At 37.5% G+C, this 17,166-nt stretch overlaps 1 protein-coding gene and 1 pseudogene across 11 annotated transcripts in view; both read right to left on the bottom strand.

Annotated features, from left to right (window-relative positions):
• The window catches only part of DNAH9 (dynein axonemal heavy chain 9), a 755,194-nt gene that overhangs the window by 276,755 nt on the left and 461,273 nt on the right, over window positions 1–17,166 (bottom strand). For all 11 annotated transcript variants that reach the window (XM_056817453.1, XM_056817454.1, XM_016430769.2 and 8 more), the window contains one exon: window positions 14,516–14,712. In XM_056817453.1, the coding sequence (XP_056673431.1) occupies window positions 14,516–14,712 (197 nt within the window). The remainder of the gene's footprint in view (window positions 1–14,515; window positions 14,713–17,166) is intronic.
• Window positions 2,944–4,875, bottom strand: LOC103105901 (transcription factor AP-2 gamma-like; annotated as a pseudogene).

Genomic DNA, 17,166 nt, shown 5'->3' with positions numbered 1-17,166 from the left:
CAGAAAATGAAATCCAACAGGCCATAAAAGAACTCCCTAAGAAAAAATCCCCAGGCCCTGATGGATTCACAAGTGAATTCTATCAAAAATTCAAAGAACAGCTAACCCTAATACTATACAAACTATTTAACATAATAAGCAAAGAGGGAGTTCTACCAAATTCCTTCTATGACACAAATATGGTAGTGATTCCAAAGCCAGGCAGGTCAAAAACAGAGAGAGAAAACTACAGACCAATCTCCCGAATGAACATAGATGCAAAAATCCTATACAGGATACTAGCAAAAAGACTCCAGCAAGTAATCAGGAGGGTCAATCACTATGATCAAGAAGGATTCATACCAGGAATGGAAGGATGGTTCAATATTAGGAAAACCATCCACATAATTGACCATGTCAACAAGCCATCCAACAAAAACAACACAATTAGCTCAATAGACGCAGAAAAAGCCTTTGATAAAATACAACTCCCATTCTTATTAAAAACACTAGAAAGCATAGTAATAGAAGGGTCATTCCTAAAAATACTAAACAGTATATATCTAAAACCATCAGCAAACATCATCCGCAATGGAGATAAACTGCATTCCCAATAAGATTCCCAGGAGTGAAACAAGGATGCCCATTAACACCTCTATTATTCTTATACTAGAATAGAAATTGATACTAGAAATACTAGCAGCAGAAACTGGGGAAGAAAAAGAAATTGAAGATATTAAAATTAGCAATGAGGAGACCAAGCTGCCACTCTTTGCGGATGATATGATGGTCTACTTAAAGAATCCTAGAAAATCAACCAAAAAGCTAGTGGAAATAATCAACGACTTTAGCAAAGTTGCAGGATACAAAATAAACCTGCATAAGTCATCAGAATTTCTATATATTTCCAAAACACCTCAGCACCAAGCATTAGAAAGAGAAATTCCATTTAAAATCATCCTCTACAATATAAAATACATAGGAATCTATCTCCCGAGACAAACACAGGAACTATATGAACACAACTACAAAACACTCTTCACACAACTAAAACTACACTTGAGCAACGGGAAAAACATTAACTGTTCATGGGCAGGAAGAGCCAATATAATAAAAATGACCACCCAACCCAAACTTATTTATCTATTTAGTGCTATATGCATGGAACTTCCAAAAAAATTTTTTTCTGATTTAGAAAAAAAAAAAAACCATAACAAAGTTCATTTGTAAATAACAAAGTTCATTTGGAAGAACAAAGGATCAAGGATATCCAGGGAAATAATGAAAAAAAAATACAAAGGAAGGGGGCCTTGCAGTCCCAGATCTCAAACTATATTATAAAGCAGTGGCCATTAAAACAATTTGGTGCTGGCTAAGAGACAGAAAGGAGGATTAGTGGAATAGACTTGGGGTAAGTGACCTCAACAAGACAGTCTATGAGAAACCCAAAGACCCTAGCTTTTGGGACAAAAATCCACATTTTGATAAAAACTGCTGGGAAAATTGGAAAAGAGTTTGGGAGAGATTAGGTTTAGATCAACACTTTATACCCTACACCATGATAATCTCAGAATGGGTGAATGACTTGAACATAAAGAAGGACACTATAAGTAAATTAGGTGAACACAGAATAGTATACATGTCAGACCTTTGGGAAGGGAAAGATTTTAAAACCAAGCAAGACTTAGAAAGAGTCATAAAATGTAAAATAAACAATTTTGATTACATCAAATTAAAAAGGTTTTGTAGAAACAAAACCAATGTAACCAAAATAAGAAGGGAAACAACAAATTGGGAAATATTTTCATAACAAAAACGTCTGACAAAGGTCTAATTACTCAAATTTACAAAAAGAGCTAAATCAATTGTACAAATAATCAAGCCATTCTCCAACTGATAAATGGGGAAGGCATATGAACAGGCAGTTTTTACCCAAAGAAATCAAAAGTATTAATAAGCACTTGATAGAACAATAGAACACTTGAAAAAGTGTTCTAAATCTCTTATTATCAGAAAGATGCAAATTAAAACAACTCTGAGGTATCACCTAACACCTAGCAGATTGGCTAACATGACAGCAAATGAAAGTAATGAATGCTGGAGGGGATGTGCAAAGGAGGGACATTAATTCACTGCTGGTAGAGTTGTGAACTGATCCAACCATTCTGGAGGGCAATTTGGAACTACGCCTAAAGGGCGATAAAAGACTGTCTGCCCTTTGATGCAGCCATAGCACTGCTGGGTTTGAATCCCAAAGAGATAATAAGGAAAAAGTCTTGTTCAAGAATACTCATTGGTTCACTCTTTGTGGTGGCCAAAAATGAGGGGATGCCCTTCAATTGGGGAATGGCTGAACAAATTGTGGTATATGTTGGTGATGGTATACTATTGTGCTCAAAGGAATTATAAAGTGGAGGAATTCCATGGAGACTGGAACAACCTCCAGGAAGTGATGCAGAGCAAAAGAAGCAGAACCAGGAAAACATTGTACTCAGAGACTTAAACAGTGTGGTATAATCGAACGTAATGGACTTCTCCATTAGTGTCGATACAATGTTCCTGAAAATTCTGCGGGGATCTAGGAGAAAAAACACTATCCACAAGTAGAGGACAAATTGTGGGAGTAAAAACACAGAGGAAAAGCAACTGCTTGACTACAGGGGTTGAGGGAACATGATTGAGGAGAAACTCTAAATGAACACCCTAACACAAATATCAACAACATGGAAATGGGTTCGAATCAAGGACACATGTGATACCCAGTGGAATCGCGCTTAGGCTAAGGGGGGGAGGTCCATGGTAGGAGGGGAGGGAAAGAAAATGATCTTTGTTTCCAAGGAATAATGTTTGAAAATGACCAAATAAAATAATGTTTAAAAGGAAAAAAAAAGAATAGTTTCAGTCCTTTTCAAACTGTTCCCCAGGCTGTACTCTCCCCACCCCCCACCCCCCAACCCACCCTTTCTATTTCTGGTGCTTATCCAGTTTCTCAATAGTTTTGTTAGACTCAAAGGAGCTTTATTCGCCTGTGTTCATGTAAGTTTTGTCTGCTATTTTTAATGCATTTAGGTATTTCTGGACAGATGTCATGGCTGCACATATGGCTGCATTCCCAAAGTCATGTGTTATTAGACTGAAATGAGTCAAGCAGCCTTGGATAGCAGGATCCAGAACTGGGCTGGGCCTAGCATTTCCAAGAGGAGTCTGGTCCTGAGTGAGAAGATCTGTGAATTCCTTACAGATTTGTTTACCAGCAAGTAGCATGTTCTTTCTGGTTCCGATTTCATTCCATCCTAAATGTGGTCTGGTTAAATAGTCAGCCACTGCTTTCAGTTTCACAGACATAACCAAAATCTCAGGCCAGATGCACAGCTTCACCTTCTACCAAAGAAGTCAATAATGTCACATTAGCAGCTTTTCTCCTTTCAGCTGGAAGATTTAAACCAAGTTTATCCAACTTTTCCTGCAGAGATTGGCCCCCATTCTTGGATTTGGCTCTTCTGAAGACACCACCTAACAGGGAGGCATTTAAGCATTCAGGAGAGGAAAGTCTTTGCTGGACCTCAGCTACAGTCACTTTATATTTTGACTTGGGGATGAGAAGAGGAAGTGTTCCAGGAACAGAGCAAAATACTTCATTATGATTAACCACTGATTCTAGCATCCCATCTTTCTGGCAAGGGAGACCCATGGAGTTGCTTTTGGTCATTGAAATAGGACCTTTCCTGATGACTGTCTGATCATGCAACAGCAAATGTTGGTCTTCCACATTCTGTACATCTTCTATTTGATGGGCCATATTATGCAAGCCCAGATTTTCCAGCAGTGTTGCATCTAACCCATGGCTGTGAGGCTGTAGGAGCAACTCTGAACATCTGTAGGTCTCCCTCCTTGGCCCAGGTCCTCTAGCATCCAGCCCAGAGAGGTGGGGGACAAGGCCAGGTCTTGTGTGGTGGCTCAAGCCAGCTGGCTCCTGGTTCTGGCAGTTAGGCCAGGCCTGTTGCTTATTGGCAGCTGGTGCAAGCTGATGCAGAGGGTCAATAGAGAACAGGTCACCCAGGTGAGAATACTGGTCAGCAAACTATGAATAGGGCAAGGGCTGGTAGGGCGGGGGAAAGTAAGGCTGCTGGAAGTCTGATGCCCCTGAATGTGAAAGCGGTGGGGTTGTGGGCCTGTAAAGGTGCTGACTGACAGCTGGGAGGTGAGGGAGGTGGTGGTTCCCATTGCTGTTCCCATCATGCCTATCCTCCAGGTTGTTCCAAAAGGAGATTCTCTCTCGTGACTATAAGCGTTTTCTATGGTTACCTTCCATTTGAATGCTCTCCCTTCTCCACTCAGCCTACTAACCTCCTTGTCTTCCTTTAAGTCCCATTAAGATCCCACCATTGGCAGGAAACCTTCCAGAACCTTCCTTAATTCCAAAGCTCATAGCTCTTCGAGCCATGCCTGTTCTTTATAATTTTATATCATCACTTTTAATTTTTTGTGGTGTTCTTCCTATTTACATTATTGTAGTTATTTTATATTGTTTTCCTTGCTTAGCTTACTTTCTTGACATTAGTTCATGTAAAACTATTTAGGCTTCTTGGTACTTATCACATTTATAATTTCTTATAGCAAAGTAATATTCCATTATTTGTTTAGTCATTTCTCAATTTGGGGGTATTTAGTTTATTTCCAGGTATTTGCTGTCACAAAAAGTATTGCTATAAATAGGATTTTTCTGCTTTTCTGCTTCTTTGGTTCATACTAGTAATGAAACCTCTAGGTCAGAGAATATTACTGTTTTTTAGTCATTTATTTGCATAATTCCAAATTGCTTTCCAAATGCTTTCTAAAATGACTAACTTGAGCCACAGTAGCATCAAAGATGTGCCAGTGAATAGGTTTTCCCATACTGCCTTTCAGACCGCATTTCGCCAGACTGACCTTGTCAGCCAGTGAGGGTATGATGATTTCCAGCAAAGCTTAATCTGCATTATTAACATTTTTAATACTTTCTTATGCCTAGACAATTAATAAAACAATAAATCAAGTCTTGATTTGTAGCACAAAGGATATTAATACATCTAGGATAAGAATGGAAGTGCTCAACTGGGAGAAAAAATCTTTGAATTTTTCTGGTAATGCTTTGGTATCCAAGATATATTATCAATGAATAGTTATTATTCTTATATAGTTATATTTAAGAATAATACCAATACCCAATAGATAAATGGTCAAAGGTTATGAACAAGGAGTTCTCAAAAGAACTGCAAAGAGTTCATAATTACATGAAAAAATGTCAAACTCCCCTCTTCTCTACTTTGGAAAGGACAATGTGATGTCATGGATAAAGTACTGAAATTAGAGTCAATTTTGGATTCTGGAATCTTTGGATTCTGGGATAAGTGTGGCCATGTTCCATTGGTAACAAGGTCATTATATTTTTATACTACCTATTTTTAGGGTTGAGATGAATGAGAAAGGATGATAAATATCAAAATACTCTGTAACTAGGAGCATGCAGGAACCAGCTTCTACAGGCTTATAAAATCCTATTCCTAAGTTATGAAAGGATTTATATTTCATACTGAATTTGATAGATGCTACAAATCAAGATTTGATTTATTGTTTTGTTAATAGTCTAGACATAAGAAAATATTTAAAATGTTAATAATGCAGATTAAGCTTTGCTGGAGGCTATAATACCCTCACTGGCTGACAAGGTCACAGTCTGGGGAAATGGAATCTGCAAAGCAGTCCCCAGAGAATGAGGACCCCACTGATCCCCCCTTCTGTCACTTCTCTCTCTCCAACTTTCCTAACTAATGGATTTGTTATGATTATTATTCCCTCCCCAATCCAGGAGAAATAATATGAGAGCAAATACTTATAGAATCAATATGTATGTATATCTATCTATCTATCTATCTACCTATCTATCTATCTATATATCCCACTTTAATCCCCCTAGGTTATTACCCCAAAAGATTGCATTTATAGAATTAAAGCCCACAGATTATTGCCCCCCTCCCCCATCCTTTGCCCTCTTCCTTTCACAGAGCCACATTCACTCCCATTACAAGCCAGGCAAGCCAAAAACATCAATCACCTTCAAGACATACTCCACTGAATTTTGTTTAAGTAACACAAGAAAAATAGAACTTGTAGATTGAAGAAAACCCCAAATCTGGTCTGTTATTAAATTGCCCTCTAAACTTGTACCTAGCTACGAAATGTTTTGTTATCCATCTCCTAAGTAAATGTGATTGATTGTGAAAGCTGATCAAAAGTAACAATGATTTTCCTAGGTCAGGGAGAACTAACCTCTAGATCACCCTGTCCATGTCATTCATCTATAGCAACAATGTTTCACTGACTATCTCATTAGGCTACATGTCTTGTTGTTAAGTTCCATGGATACATATATGTAGAAGATTGATTGTGTGCCAAAGAAGTATGTACTTGAAACCCTATATAATAAACGAACTTCCGTGCTATGACAGAACACTGTGTGATGCCTAAATATGTGGGCCTGAGCACACAGTGCTTCTCATCTCCATTACTCAACCAGATCTTCACATCTAGATGGAGCAAGCCCTCACCCTCAGGGAGACTGCTGGACAGCTCCCAAAGAAGCTTTAAATGTATTATTCATGCACTTTTTAAAAGGAGAGCTGCTAGTTAAACATTTTATTAGTACACTGCTTACTACAACATCAAAATGCTTCTAAAATGTAAATTTTTATAATTACACACAATAATAAGATGGACAACTCATCATTTCACATGTATTCAGGTCTTTAAAATGCTACATTCATTATTATATTCAGACTAAGCAAGTAATAAATAATGCAGCTCTAAAAGACTACTCTAGTCTACCAGACATAAGTCATTATGAAGATTCAGGCATTCATCTGACTTGACAACTTTTAATTGCATTAAATATTGTAATATTTAATATATATATTATATATTACATATAATATATTGTAATATTCAAGTAATGAATATCTTTAAATAAAAAACCCTTACCTTCTTCCTAGTAATGTAGCAAGGGAGGTTGCAAAGCAGTTGCGAAGATTGATTGGCAGACTTCAATTCAAGGATTCTACAAGAGCTGGGTCAAAATTCTAAGGGGATTGGAACAGCTTTCAACTGTCTGTCTGAAGCTGGATCTACACACTGAAGTTGTAACTCTGAGATTCTACCTGGAAAAACATCTTTCAAGCTGCTGACCTTAGACTAACATCAAGAAAAGGGTGAGAGGAAGTTCCCCATTCATTCTGGTGGACAGAATGAATTTTGGAAGAGAATTTCTCCCTTTCCTGGATCTTCTATGGACTTTACAACTGAATGTCTGCAGTATAACCCACCAAGGACTCTATGTGAGAATCTGGGCTCCCTGTTTGGAATTATGCTTAGGTAATTTTAGTTTAGTTTAGAAAGATTAAGCTTAGTATAGGAACTTATTGGGTTAAGTATCTGGGTGGGTGATAGTCAGATGCTCAACCTTCCCCTTTCCTTCCCCATCATTCCCTTCATTTATTAATAAATTTATTTATATAATTGTGTTTTCCCTTTCCTATAAATGTTCCCTCTTTCCCTTAAATTCCCTATAATAGTTTCAAGTCTAAGTCAAAAGAACAAGGATTTGGCAATTGGGGTTAAGTAATTTACCCGGTGTCACACAGCTGGGAAGTGTCTGAGGCCTGATTTCAACCAAGGTCCTCCCAAATCAAGGACTCTCCTCTATCCACTATGTCATATAGCTGCCCTTAAATAGTATTTTTTAAAAAAATCAAATCATATTCTATTGGAAATTGAAGGGACTTCCATCAAGTGGGGAATGACTGAACAAATTGAGGTTGCTAAATTTTAATTGTGGTTGGCCTCTGAAATATACTAATTAGATGGTCACCAGGGATTCAATTTCTAAATCTTAAAATGAATTATTAAAGTAAATGGAATTTATGGTAGTTTATTTACAATATTTACAATAGAAGGAAGTTACTAAGGAATGGGGAAGAAAGAGAAAAACTCTGGCTCCTTATATCAGTTAGAATTTCTAAGTCTCAGCCAGGGGAAACGAGTCTCAAGAAGTTGGGCTGAGGCGGAGTCAAGATGGAGGCTTAGAGGCAGGAAAATTCAGACCTCTGAAAAGCCTTCTTTACCAGTCACAACCTGAATGATCCTAGGGACTGTGAAAATCGAACCTAACAACAAGACAGAGCCAAGGAACCCTTCTGCTAGACTCAATCCAAAAGGTACGCCTCCCAAAAGCCAGAATTTGAGAACACTCAAGTTTAAGGGGAAGGCAGAAGGAAGGTCCCAAAACTCCTCAAACCGCCTACCTAGAGCACTAAGCCTCCAGTGGCAGCAGGAACCCTTGGGTGGGCAAAGGCACTTGAATGGAGGGTGTACTTTGTGGGCAGGACTGTGCCAGGCTCAGAGCATAGAGCACAGGAGGTGGGGAAGAAGCAGGAGAGGAAGCTCAGAGCAGGCAGCCTGGCCAAAACAGTGGAGACCCTCCATATTGCTCCAGCCTTCCAGGAGGTTTTGGCCTCAGAAAACATCCAGCCCAACACAGCTGAACTTAATCCCATCAAAAGTCTTCAGAGGTCAGGGAAGCCCAAGATCCAATACCCCTCCCCCCACAGATGGCTGGACTTTAATCCAATCAAAAGACTCCAGAGGACAGGGAAGCTCAAACCCCAACACACCTCCCCCACAGACTGCAAAGATAGATCTTCTGTCAAAGCTCCAAGAGGGGAGACAGACAGAAAACCCCAAAACAAAAAAAAAATAAGAGGAGCAAGAGCAGAGACATATACGAGGAGTAAAGAATGGGTAAATATGAGCAAACAACAGAAAAAGAAGAAAGAAATTACAATTGACAGCTCCTATACAGGCAACTAACAAAGAGCAAACAGAACAGAGAAGGAGGGATCAGCAAATAATAAATCAGAAATCCCAGCGAATTGGATACAGACTTTGGAAGAACTCAAAATGAAATTCAAAACACAATTAAGAGAGGCTGAAGACAGTTGGGTAAACTAAAGTAAGTCATCTGGAAACAGACAAGAGTGTCTTGGAGGCCAAAATAAACCAGCTTGAAAATGAGACAAAGGAGATGAAAGATGAGGCAAAAAGATGAAAGATGAGGCAAAGGAGATGAGAGATGAAGAAAAGAGGATGAAAGATGACCTCCAAAGAAAATCAGACCAGAAGGAGAAAGATGAACAAAAAGCCAGGCATGAAATCCACTCTTTAAGAACCAGAATACAACAACTAGAATTAAGTGACCTCACAAGGCAGCAGGACACTATAAAACAAAACCAAAAGTACAAAAAAATTGAGGAAAATATGAAGCATCTCATTCACAAAACAGAAGATCTAGAAAATCTTTCAAGGAGAGACAATTTGAGAATCATTTATCTTTTATATTATTTATATAATATAAATGTATATATATATGTATTATTAATCATTTATCATTTATATTATTAAATACACATAGGATGAAAGTAATAGGATGGAGCCAAATCTATTGGGAATCAACTGATAAAAATAAGGCAGGAGGCGCAATCATGATATCGGACAAAGCCAAAGTAAAAATAAATCTATTTAAAAGAGATAGGGAAGGTAATTACATCCTGATAAAAGCAGTATAGACAATGAGGAAATATCAGTATTCAACATGTATGCACCAAATGGCATAGCATCCAAATTTCTAAAGGAGAAACTAGTGGAGCTCAAGGATGAAGTTGATAGAAAAACTATACTAGTGGGAGACCTGAACCTTCCTCCATCCGCACTAGATAAATCAAACAAAAAAAAGATAAATAAATAAGAAAGTGGTAAGAGAAGTGAATGAAATCTTAGAAACTGGAAGCCTTCCCAATAAGATCAGGAGTGAAACAAGGATGCCCATTATCATCTCTATTATTTAATATTGTACTAGAAACACTAGCAGTAGCAATTAGAGAAGAAAAAGAAATTGAAGGTATTAAAACTGGCAATGAGGAGATCAAGCAATCACTCTTTGCAGATTACATGATGGTCTACTTAAATACTTAGACTAGAGAATCAACCAAAAAGCTAGTTGAAATAATAAATAACCTTAGCAAAGTCACAGGATACAAAATAACCCCACACAAGTCATCAGCATTTCTGTATATCTCTAATCCATTTCAGCAGCATGAAATATGATAGATAGATAGATAGATAGATAGATAGATAGATAGACAGATAGACAGATAGAAAGAGAAATTCCATTTAAAATCACCCTAGAAAATACTTAGGAATCTATCTGCCGAGATAAACACAGGAACTGTATGAACACAACTACAAAACACTCTCCATAGAACTAGAACTAGAACTAGATCTAAACAGTGGGAAAAACATTGATTGCTCATGGGTAGGATGAGCAAACATACTAAAAATGACAATCCTGTCCAAATTAATTTACTTATTTAGTGCCATACCCATTGAACTTTTTTAATGAATTAGAAAAAATCATAACAAAGTTCATTTGGAAGAACAAAGGATCAAGGATATCCAGGGAAATAATGAAAAAAATGCAAAGGAAGGAGGCCTTGCAGTCCAAGATCTCAAACTATAGTATAAAGCAGTGGTCATCAAAACAGTGTGGTACTGGCTAAGAGACAGAAAGGAGGATCAGTGGAATAGAATAGGGGTAAATGATCTCAGCAAGACAGTCCATGTTAAGCCCAAAGGTCCTAGTTTTGGGTACCAAAACCCACTATTTGATCAAAACTGCTGGGAAAATTGGAAGACAGTATGTTAGAGATTAGGTTTAGATCAACATCTCATACCCTATACCAAGATAAATTCAGAATGGGTGAATGACCTGAATATAAAGAAGGAAACTATAAGCAAATTAGGTGAAATCAGAATAGTATACTTGTCAGATCTTTGAGAAGGAAAGACTTTAAAACCAAACAGGAGCTGGAAAAAATCATAAAATGTAAAATCAATAATTTTGATGACATCAAATTAAAGCTTTTATGCAAACAAAACCGATGCAACCAAAATTAGAAGGGAAGCATCAAATTGGAAAACTATCTTCTTAACAAAAACCTCTGACAAATGGTCTAATTACTCAAATTTAAAGAGATAAATCAATTGTACAAAAAAATCAAGCCATTCTCCAACTGATAAGTGGGGAAGGGACATGAATAGGCAATTTTCAGTTAATGAAATCAAAACTATTAATAAGCATATGAAAAAGTGTTCTGAATCTCTGATAATCAGAGAGATGCAAAGCAAAACAACTCTGAGATATTACCTCACACCTAGCAGACACATCTATCATGACAGCAAAGGAAAGTAATGAATGCTGGAGGGGATGTGGCAAAGTTGGGATATTAATTCATTGCTGGTGGAGTTGTGAATTAATCCAACCATTCTGGAGGGCAATCTGGAACTATGCCCAAAGGGCAATAAAAGACTGTCTGCCCTTTGATCCAGCCATAGCCCTGCTGGGTTTGTATCCCAAAGAGAAAATAAGAAAAAAGACTTGTAAAACTATTAACAAGCACATGAAGAAGTGTTCTACATCTCTTATAATCAGAGAGATGCAAATCAAAACAACTCTGAGGTATCACCTCACACCTAGCAGATTGGCTAACATAACAGCAAAGGAAAGTAATGAATGCTGGAGGGGATGTGGCAAAATAGGGACATTAATTCATTGCTGGTGGAGCTGTGAACTGATCCAACCATTCTGGAGGGCAATTTGGAACTATGCCCAAAGGGTGCTAAAAGAATATCTACCCTTTGACCCAGCCATAGCACTGCTGGGTCTGTACCCCAAAGAGATAATGGACACAAAGACTTGTACAAAAATATTCATAGCTGCGCTCTTTGTGGTGGCCCAAAACTGGAAAATGAGGGGATGCCCATCAATTGGGGAATGGCTGAACAAACTGTGGTATATGTTGGTGATGGAGTACTATTGTGCTAAAAGGAATAATAAAGTGGAGAAGTTCCATGGAGACTGGAACAACCTCCAGGAAGTGATGCAGAGCGAGAGGAGCAGAACCAGGAGAACATTGTACACAGAGACAAACACACTGTGGTATCATCGAACGTAATGGACTTCTCCATTGGTGGTGGTGTAATGTCCCTGAACAACTTGCAGGGACCCAGGAGAAAAAAACACCATTCATAAGCAAAGGATAAACTATGGGAGTGGAAACACCGAGAAAAAGCAACTGCCTGAATACAGAGGTTGAGGGGACATGACAGAGGAGAGACTCTAAATGAACACTCTAATGCAAATACTATCAACAAAGCAATGGGTTCAAATCAAGAAAACATCTAATGCCCAGTGGACTTACGCGTCGGCTATGGGGGGTGGGGGGGGGAGGAAAAGAAAATGATCTATGTCTTTAACGAATAATGCTTGGAAATGATCAAATAAAATATATTAAAAAAAAAACAAAAACAAAAACAAGAAAAAAGACTTGTACAAGAATATTCATAGCTGTGCTCTTTGTGGTGGCAAAAAATTGGAAAATGAGGGAATGCTCTTCAATTGTGGAATGGCTGAACAAACTGTGGTATATGTTGGTGCTCAAAAGGAATAATAAACTGGAAGCATTCCATGAGAATTGGAATGACCTCCAGGAATTGATGCAGAGTGAAAGGAGCAGAACCTGAAGAAAACTGTACTCAGAGACATGCACTGTGGTACACTCGAATGTAATGGGCTTTTCTATTAATGGCAATGCAGTGATTCTGAACAACATGGAGGGATCTACAAGAAAGAACACTATCCACATTCAGAGAAAAAGCCTTTGGAGTAGAAACAGAAGACAAACAACTCCTTGATTACATGGGTTGAAGGGATATGATTGGGGATATAGACTCTAAATGAACATCCTAGTGCAAACATCAATAACATGGAAATAGGTTTTGATCAAAGACACATGTAATACAAAGTGGAATTGTGTGTCAGCTATGGGAAGGATAGGGGGAGGGAAGGGAGGGAAAGAATATGATTATTGTAACTAAGGAATAATGTTCTAAATTGACTAAATAAATAAATGGAATAAATAAAAAGACCACCAAACTAAAAAAATAATAACTATATACATTTCACATGACAAGTGTTTAGTCTTGACAATCTTTGGTCCTTATGCTGCATGACAATAATTCAGTGTTGTAGTTCTTCCTCCATTTAAGCTTCTCAAAGGGATGAAGGATATTTTCTGTTTCTTTTATATATATATATATTATATATGTATATATAATACATATATATATATATATTGAGGCTACAACTTATGCACTCAACAAATTTTGCCTGACAAATATCTATTTCTAATTAGTTCCTTGGTGTCAGAGGTTTAGAACTTGGAGCTCATCTAGATTTGAGTGCCCTCTGTCAAGAGCTTGAAACCCAAAGTCTGAGAGGGAGCCTAAGTGCCCTCTCCTTCCCCTTCTTTAGGCCTCTCATAGTAATACATGTCTATTGCTGGCAAAGACATGCTGTTGCTGACTGTTCAATGAATCTTGGATGGTGTTGAGTCATTATCTTACCCCAAGTACCTATCCGCATTTCTTGGAAATATTCTCTCACCCTAATTCCTGGAATCCTTATCCTGCACAAGTGTCATATCTACCATCCTTGTTGCACTTTCCCAAGGACTCTCTCAGCCCTTTCCCAAGGACCCATCTTAATAGTATGACTTCATTCTTCGTGATCTGTACCTTAAAAATCCCTTAGTTGCCTGCAATAAACCGTATTTTGTCCTCCTTTAGTGGGCAAAAACCCCTGTGACTGCGTCTGTTATTATTTTGATTCTTATCTCTTCCCTTGCCTTTACCTACAGGCAAGGTTCCAATAATTTCCACCTTTATTATTCCTCTATTATTTTCCTCATTCCTTACCTGAGGAACCCTGATCTTAGTCCTGCCCCCTCCCCCCAGGGGGCTTTAATACCTTGGGATAAGGCTCACAGTCTGCTTTCTATGGCCTGGTTATATAATTATAGTAGAACGTAGAAAAAATTTGAGTAGAGAACACAACAAACTTTAGTTTCTTTATATGCTTCAGAATCTGGCTCAGGCACTTTGAAAGAGGTGGATGGAAAAAGCAATGGATTTCTATAGGAGCAGTTCTCCTTCCATATCAGAGTTCTTAATGATCCAAGAGAGGGAGAAATAGAAAAGGGGACCAAATATCAACCACTGCCAGAGCTATGGACAAAATATGATTAATACCATTACCAAATAACAAACTTTCTATTTTTCTTAACTGTAGATTGGGAGATCTTTATGAATGAGAAAGAACTTCTTTTCATATTATATTCTTCTCAGGGAGAAAGTCATGGGGTAACTGGCAAAGCCCAAAGTAATATCTTTGCTAATAGCTATTATGACTTTTACTGAATTCTATTTACCCAGTAGGCCTTTTTAATTGTTTTACAGGTGATAGAAAGATAGAAAGGAATGGCTATACTCACATGGAGGTTTTAAAACTGCAAGGTGAAGGAAGAAAAAAACACAACAGAAACATACTTACACATGGCACATGGCATCCTCAAAAAGAACCAGATTCATCACTTGATTGACTTCATTGTGGTTCTCTAAGGCTTCCACCAGGATTTGGGTAAGCAGTTCCCATGTCTTCACTGGCATATATTTGGGCTCACCAATACCATTTGCAAAGTGGCAGTACATATTCAATCTCTTGATTTCCTCTAGAGTCTTGTCCATATCCTATTATTGAGACACAAGATACAGGATCCTCTTTTACTGATTCCTAAGAAATACCAACCAGTTCAGAGGCAAATGACATGGTTTTCTTTTTGTTGCCAGGATTTTCTACCATCTCTCACTTTGGCTTCCTGAAAAATCTTGACTTCCTGAAAATAATCTGTTACTGAGGTTCACAATGGTATATAATGTCTTATTCATTAATACACTCTAAATGGGAGTGGTGACAGTTCTTTCTATCTGAGGAATCTATCTGCTAGCAGAAGTGTCATTAGGAACAACTCTGGGGAATGTACAACTCTAGGGCAGCTAGATGTTGCAATAGATAGAATGCTAGGCCTGGAGTCAGGAAGACAGGAGTTCAAATCTAAAGTCAGATATTTACTAGCAGATTAGATGAGATCGTTTTAAAGTACTTAGCACATATAAGGAATGGTGAACAGGATGATTTCAGAAAGAGCTACATGAACTGATGCAGAGTGAAATAAGCAGAACCAGGGAAAACATGGTACACAGTAACAGCAATATTATGGATAACTTACAGATACAATGTTAGATAACATAATGCAATACATAATATAATGATCCAGGAAAATTCTGAGGGATGTATGAAAAAGAATGCTATCCACCTGTTGGACTGTTGGAATAGAAATGCAGATGAAACCTATCATTTATCACTTATTTATTTGGATATATGTTTGGGTGTTTTGGTTTTACAAGATTATTTATTTACAAAAATGAATAATATGGAAATATGTTTTGCATGATAATACATGTAAAACCAAGATCAAATTGCTTGTCTGCTCCAGGAGGGGGGAGGAAAGAAGAGAGGGAGACAATTTGAATGATGTACTTAGCACAGAGTCTGGCACATAATAAATGCTATGTAAATTTTTATTATTATTGTTGTCAATAATAATTCCTGGGTTCAGACTCAAGTTCAGTAGTCTGACAACTGGGAGAAAATGTTATACTCATCTCCCCAATAGCTACTCTTTTCTTATAACCTCCAAAAGTATACCACTAAAAATAGTCATAAATATATAATTTAAGATTCCATATCTTATGTTGTTAGTTTCTGTAAAGTCTGACTTCTGATGAACGTCCTATTAGTAATTCTTGGGTTGTATGTGTTGGTGTAGGAGTAACAATGATGGTTATTTCCTAATAGACTTAAATAGTTGTAGATCATAGATTTAGAGGTATGAGTAACCTTAGAGAAAACCTAGTCCAACCCCATGATTTTACAGATTTTCCTAGAGATCTAGAAAGGAATGTGACTTGTCCAGTGTTATAGAGGTGCAAATGCAATTCCTTTATAAGTAAATGACAAAGCATATTCCTTGAAATTTAGTGACTGTTCAATAAAAGCCTTATAAAATGTAAGACTATAAAACGAATATAGTCTTCCCCTAAACAGTAAAAGAATAAGTAGACTTCTTTATTAACCCTTACCTTCCATCTTAGAATTAATATTATGTTTTGGTTTCAAGGAAGAAGAGTTGTAAGGGTCAAGCAATGGGAGTTATGTGACTTGTCCAGGGTCACATAGCTAGGAAGTGTCTGGTGTCAGATTTGAGCCCAGGACCTTCTGTCTCTAGGCATGGCTCTCAATCCATTGAGTTATTTAGCTGACCCACCACTCTTTAAGCCTTAGACAAATGGACAGTTTTTTTCCCCCATTTTAAGGGATAAGATGAAGTAAAATATCTTGTCTGAGTCTAGATGCATAATAGATGAGATATAGATAAAGGTCATAAAGAAAATGATGTACCTAAGAGGGAAGAGCAGGTTTTCAAAGGTGAAGGAAGAATCTTTAACCTGAATAGCTATGAGGGCATAGAGAAATAAATCCACCTAAAAGAAAAGTGTGCGTGCTTTGAAGAGCACTCCCTTAATGCAAGGAAGGCATAGTAAAGCTGAATTTGAGAGATAAGGAGAAGTCTTCAAATTAGTCACAGTGAAAATAAGACAAAATTTCCTAATAAAACACACCAACTACTGGGAACAAAAAGAAAGAGTGTCTAGGAGAGAATGAGTGATGGATTAAGAATAAGAGAGGATGAATAGATGGTTACCCAAAATGGTGTTTAAATTTTATAGAGAAAGCCAAGTCTACTGTGAAAGGAAGATTAGACATTTTCTGTTTGGACTCAGGGGGCAGGACTCCTAGAAATATCTATAAGGTATAAAGAGGGAAATTTAGGTTTGAGGGAAGAAAAAATTTTCAAACAATTATAGCTATTTTAAATGGAATGGGCTACCTAGGGATATAGTGGATTTCTTCTCACTAGAAGTTGTCAAACAAAGAAGTTTGGACTACTACTTGTCAAATATAATATAAGGGTACTCTTGTTCAGCTTTGGATTGCACTAGATGGTTTCCAAGGTTATTCACAAAATAATTATGCAGATGGATTAAGGAGCATTGAAATACAAACAATATAGAATGCCAGAC

This window comes from Monodelphis domestica, chromosome 2 (genome assembly GCF_027887165.1).
Source record: "Monodelphis domestica isolate mMonDom1 chromosome 2, mMonDom1.pri, whole genome shotgun sequence".
NCBI classification, from domain to species: Eukaryota; Metazoa; Chordata; class Mammalia; order Didelphimorphia; family Didelphidae; genus Monodelphis; species Monodelphis domestica.
This window is presented reverse-complemented; position numbering and strand designations above follow the sequence as displayed.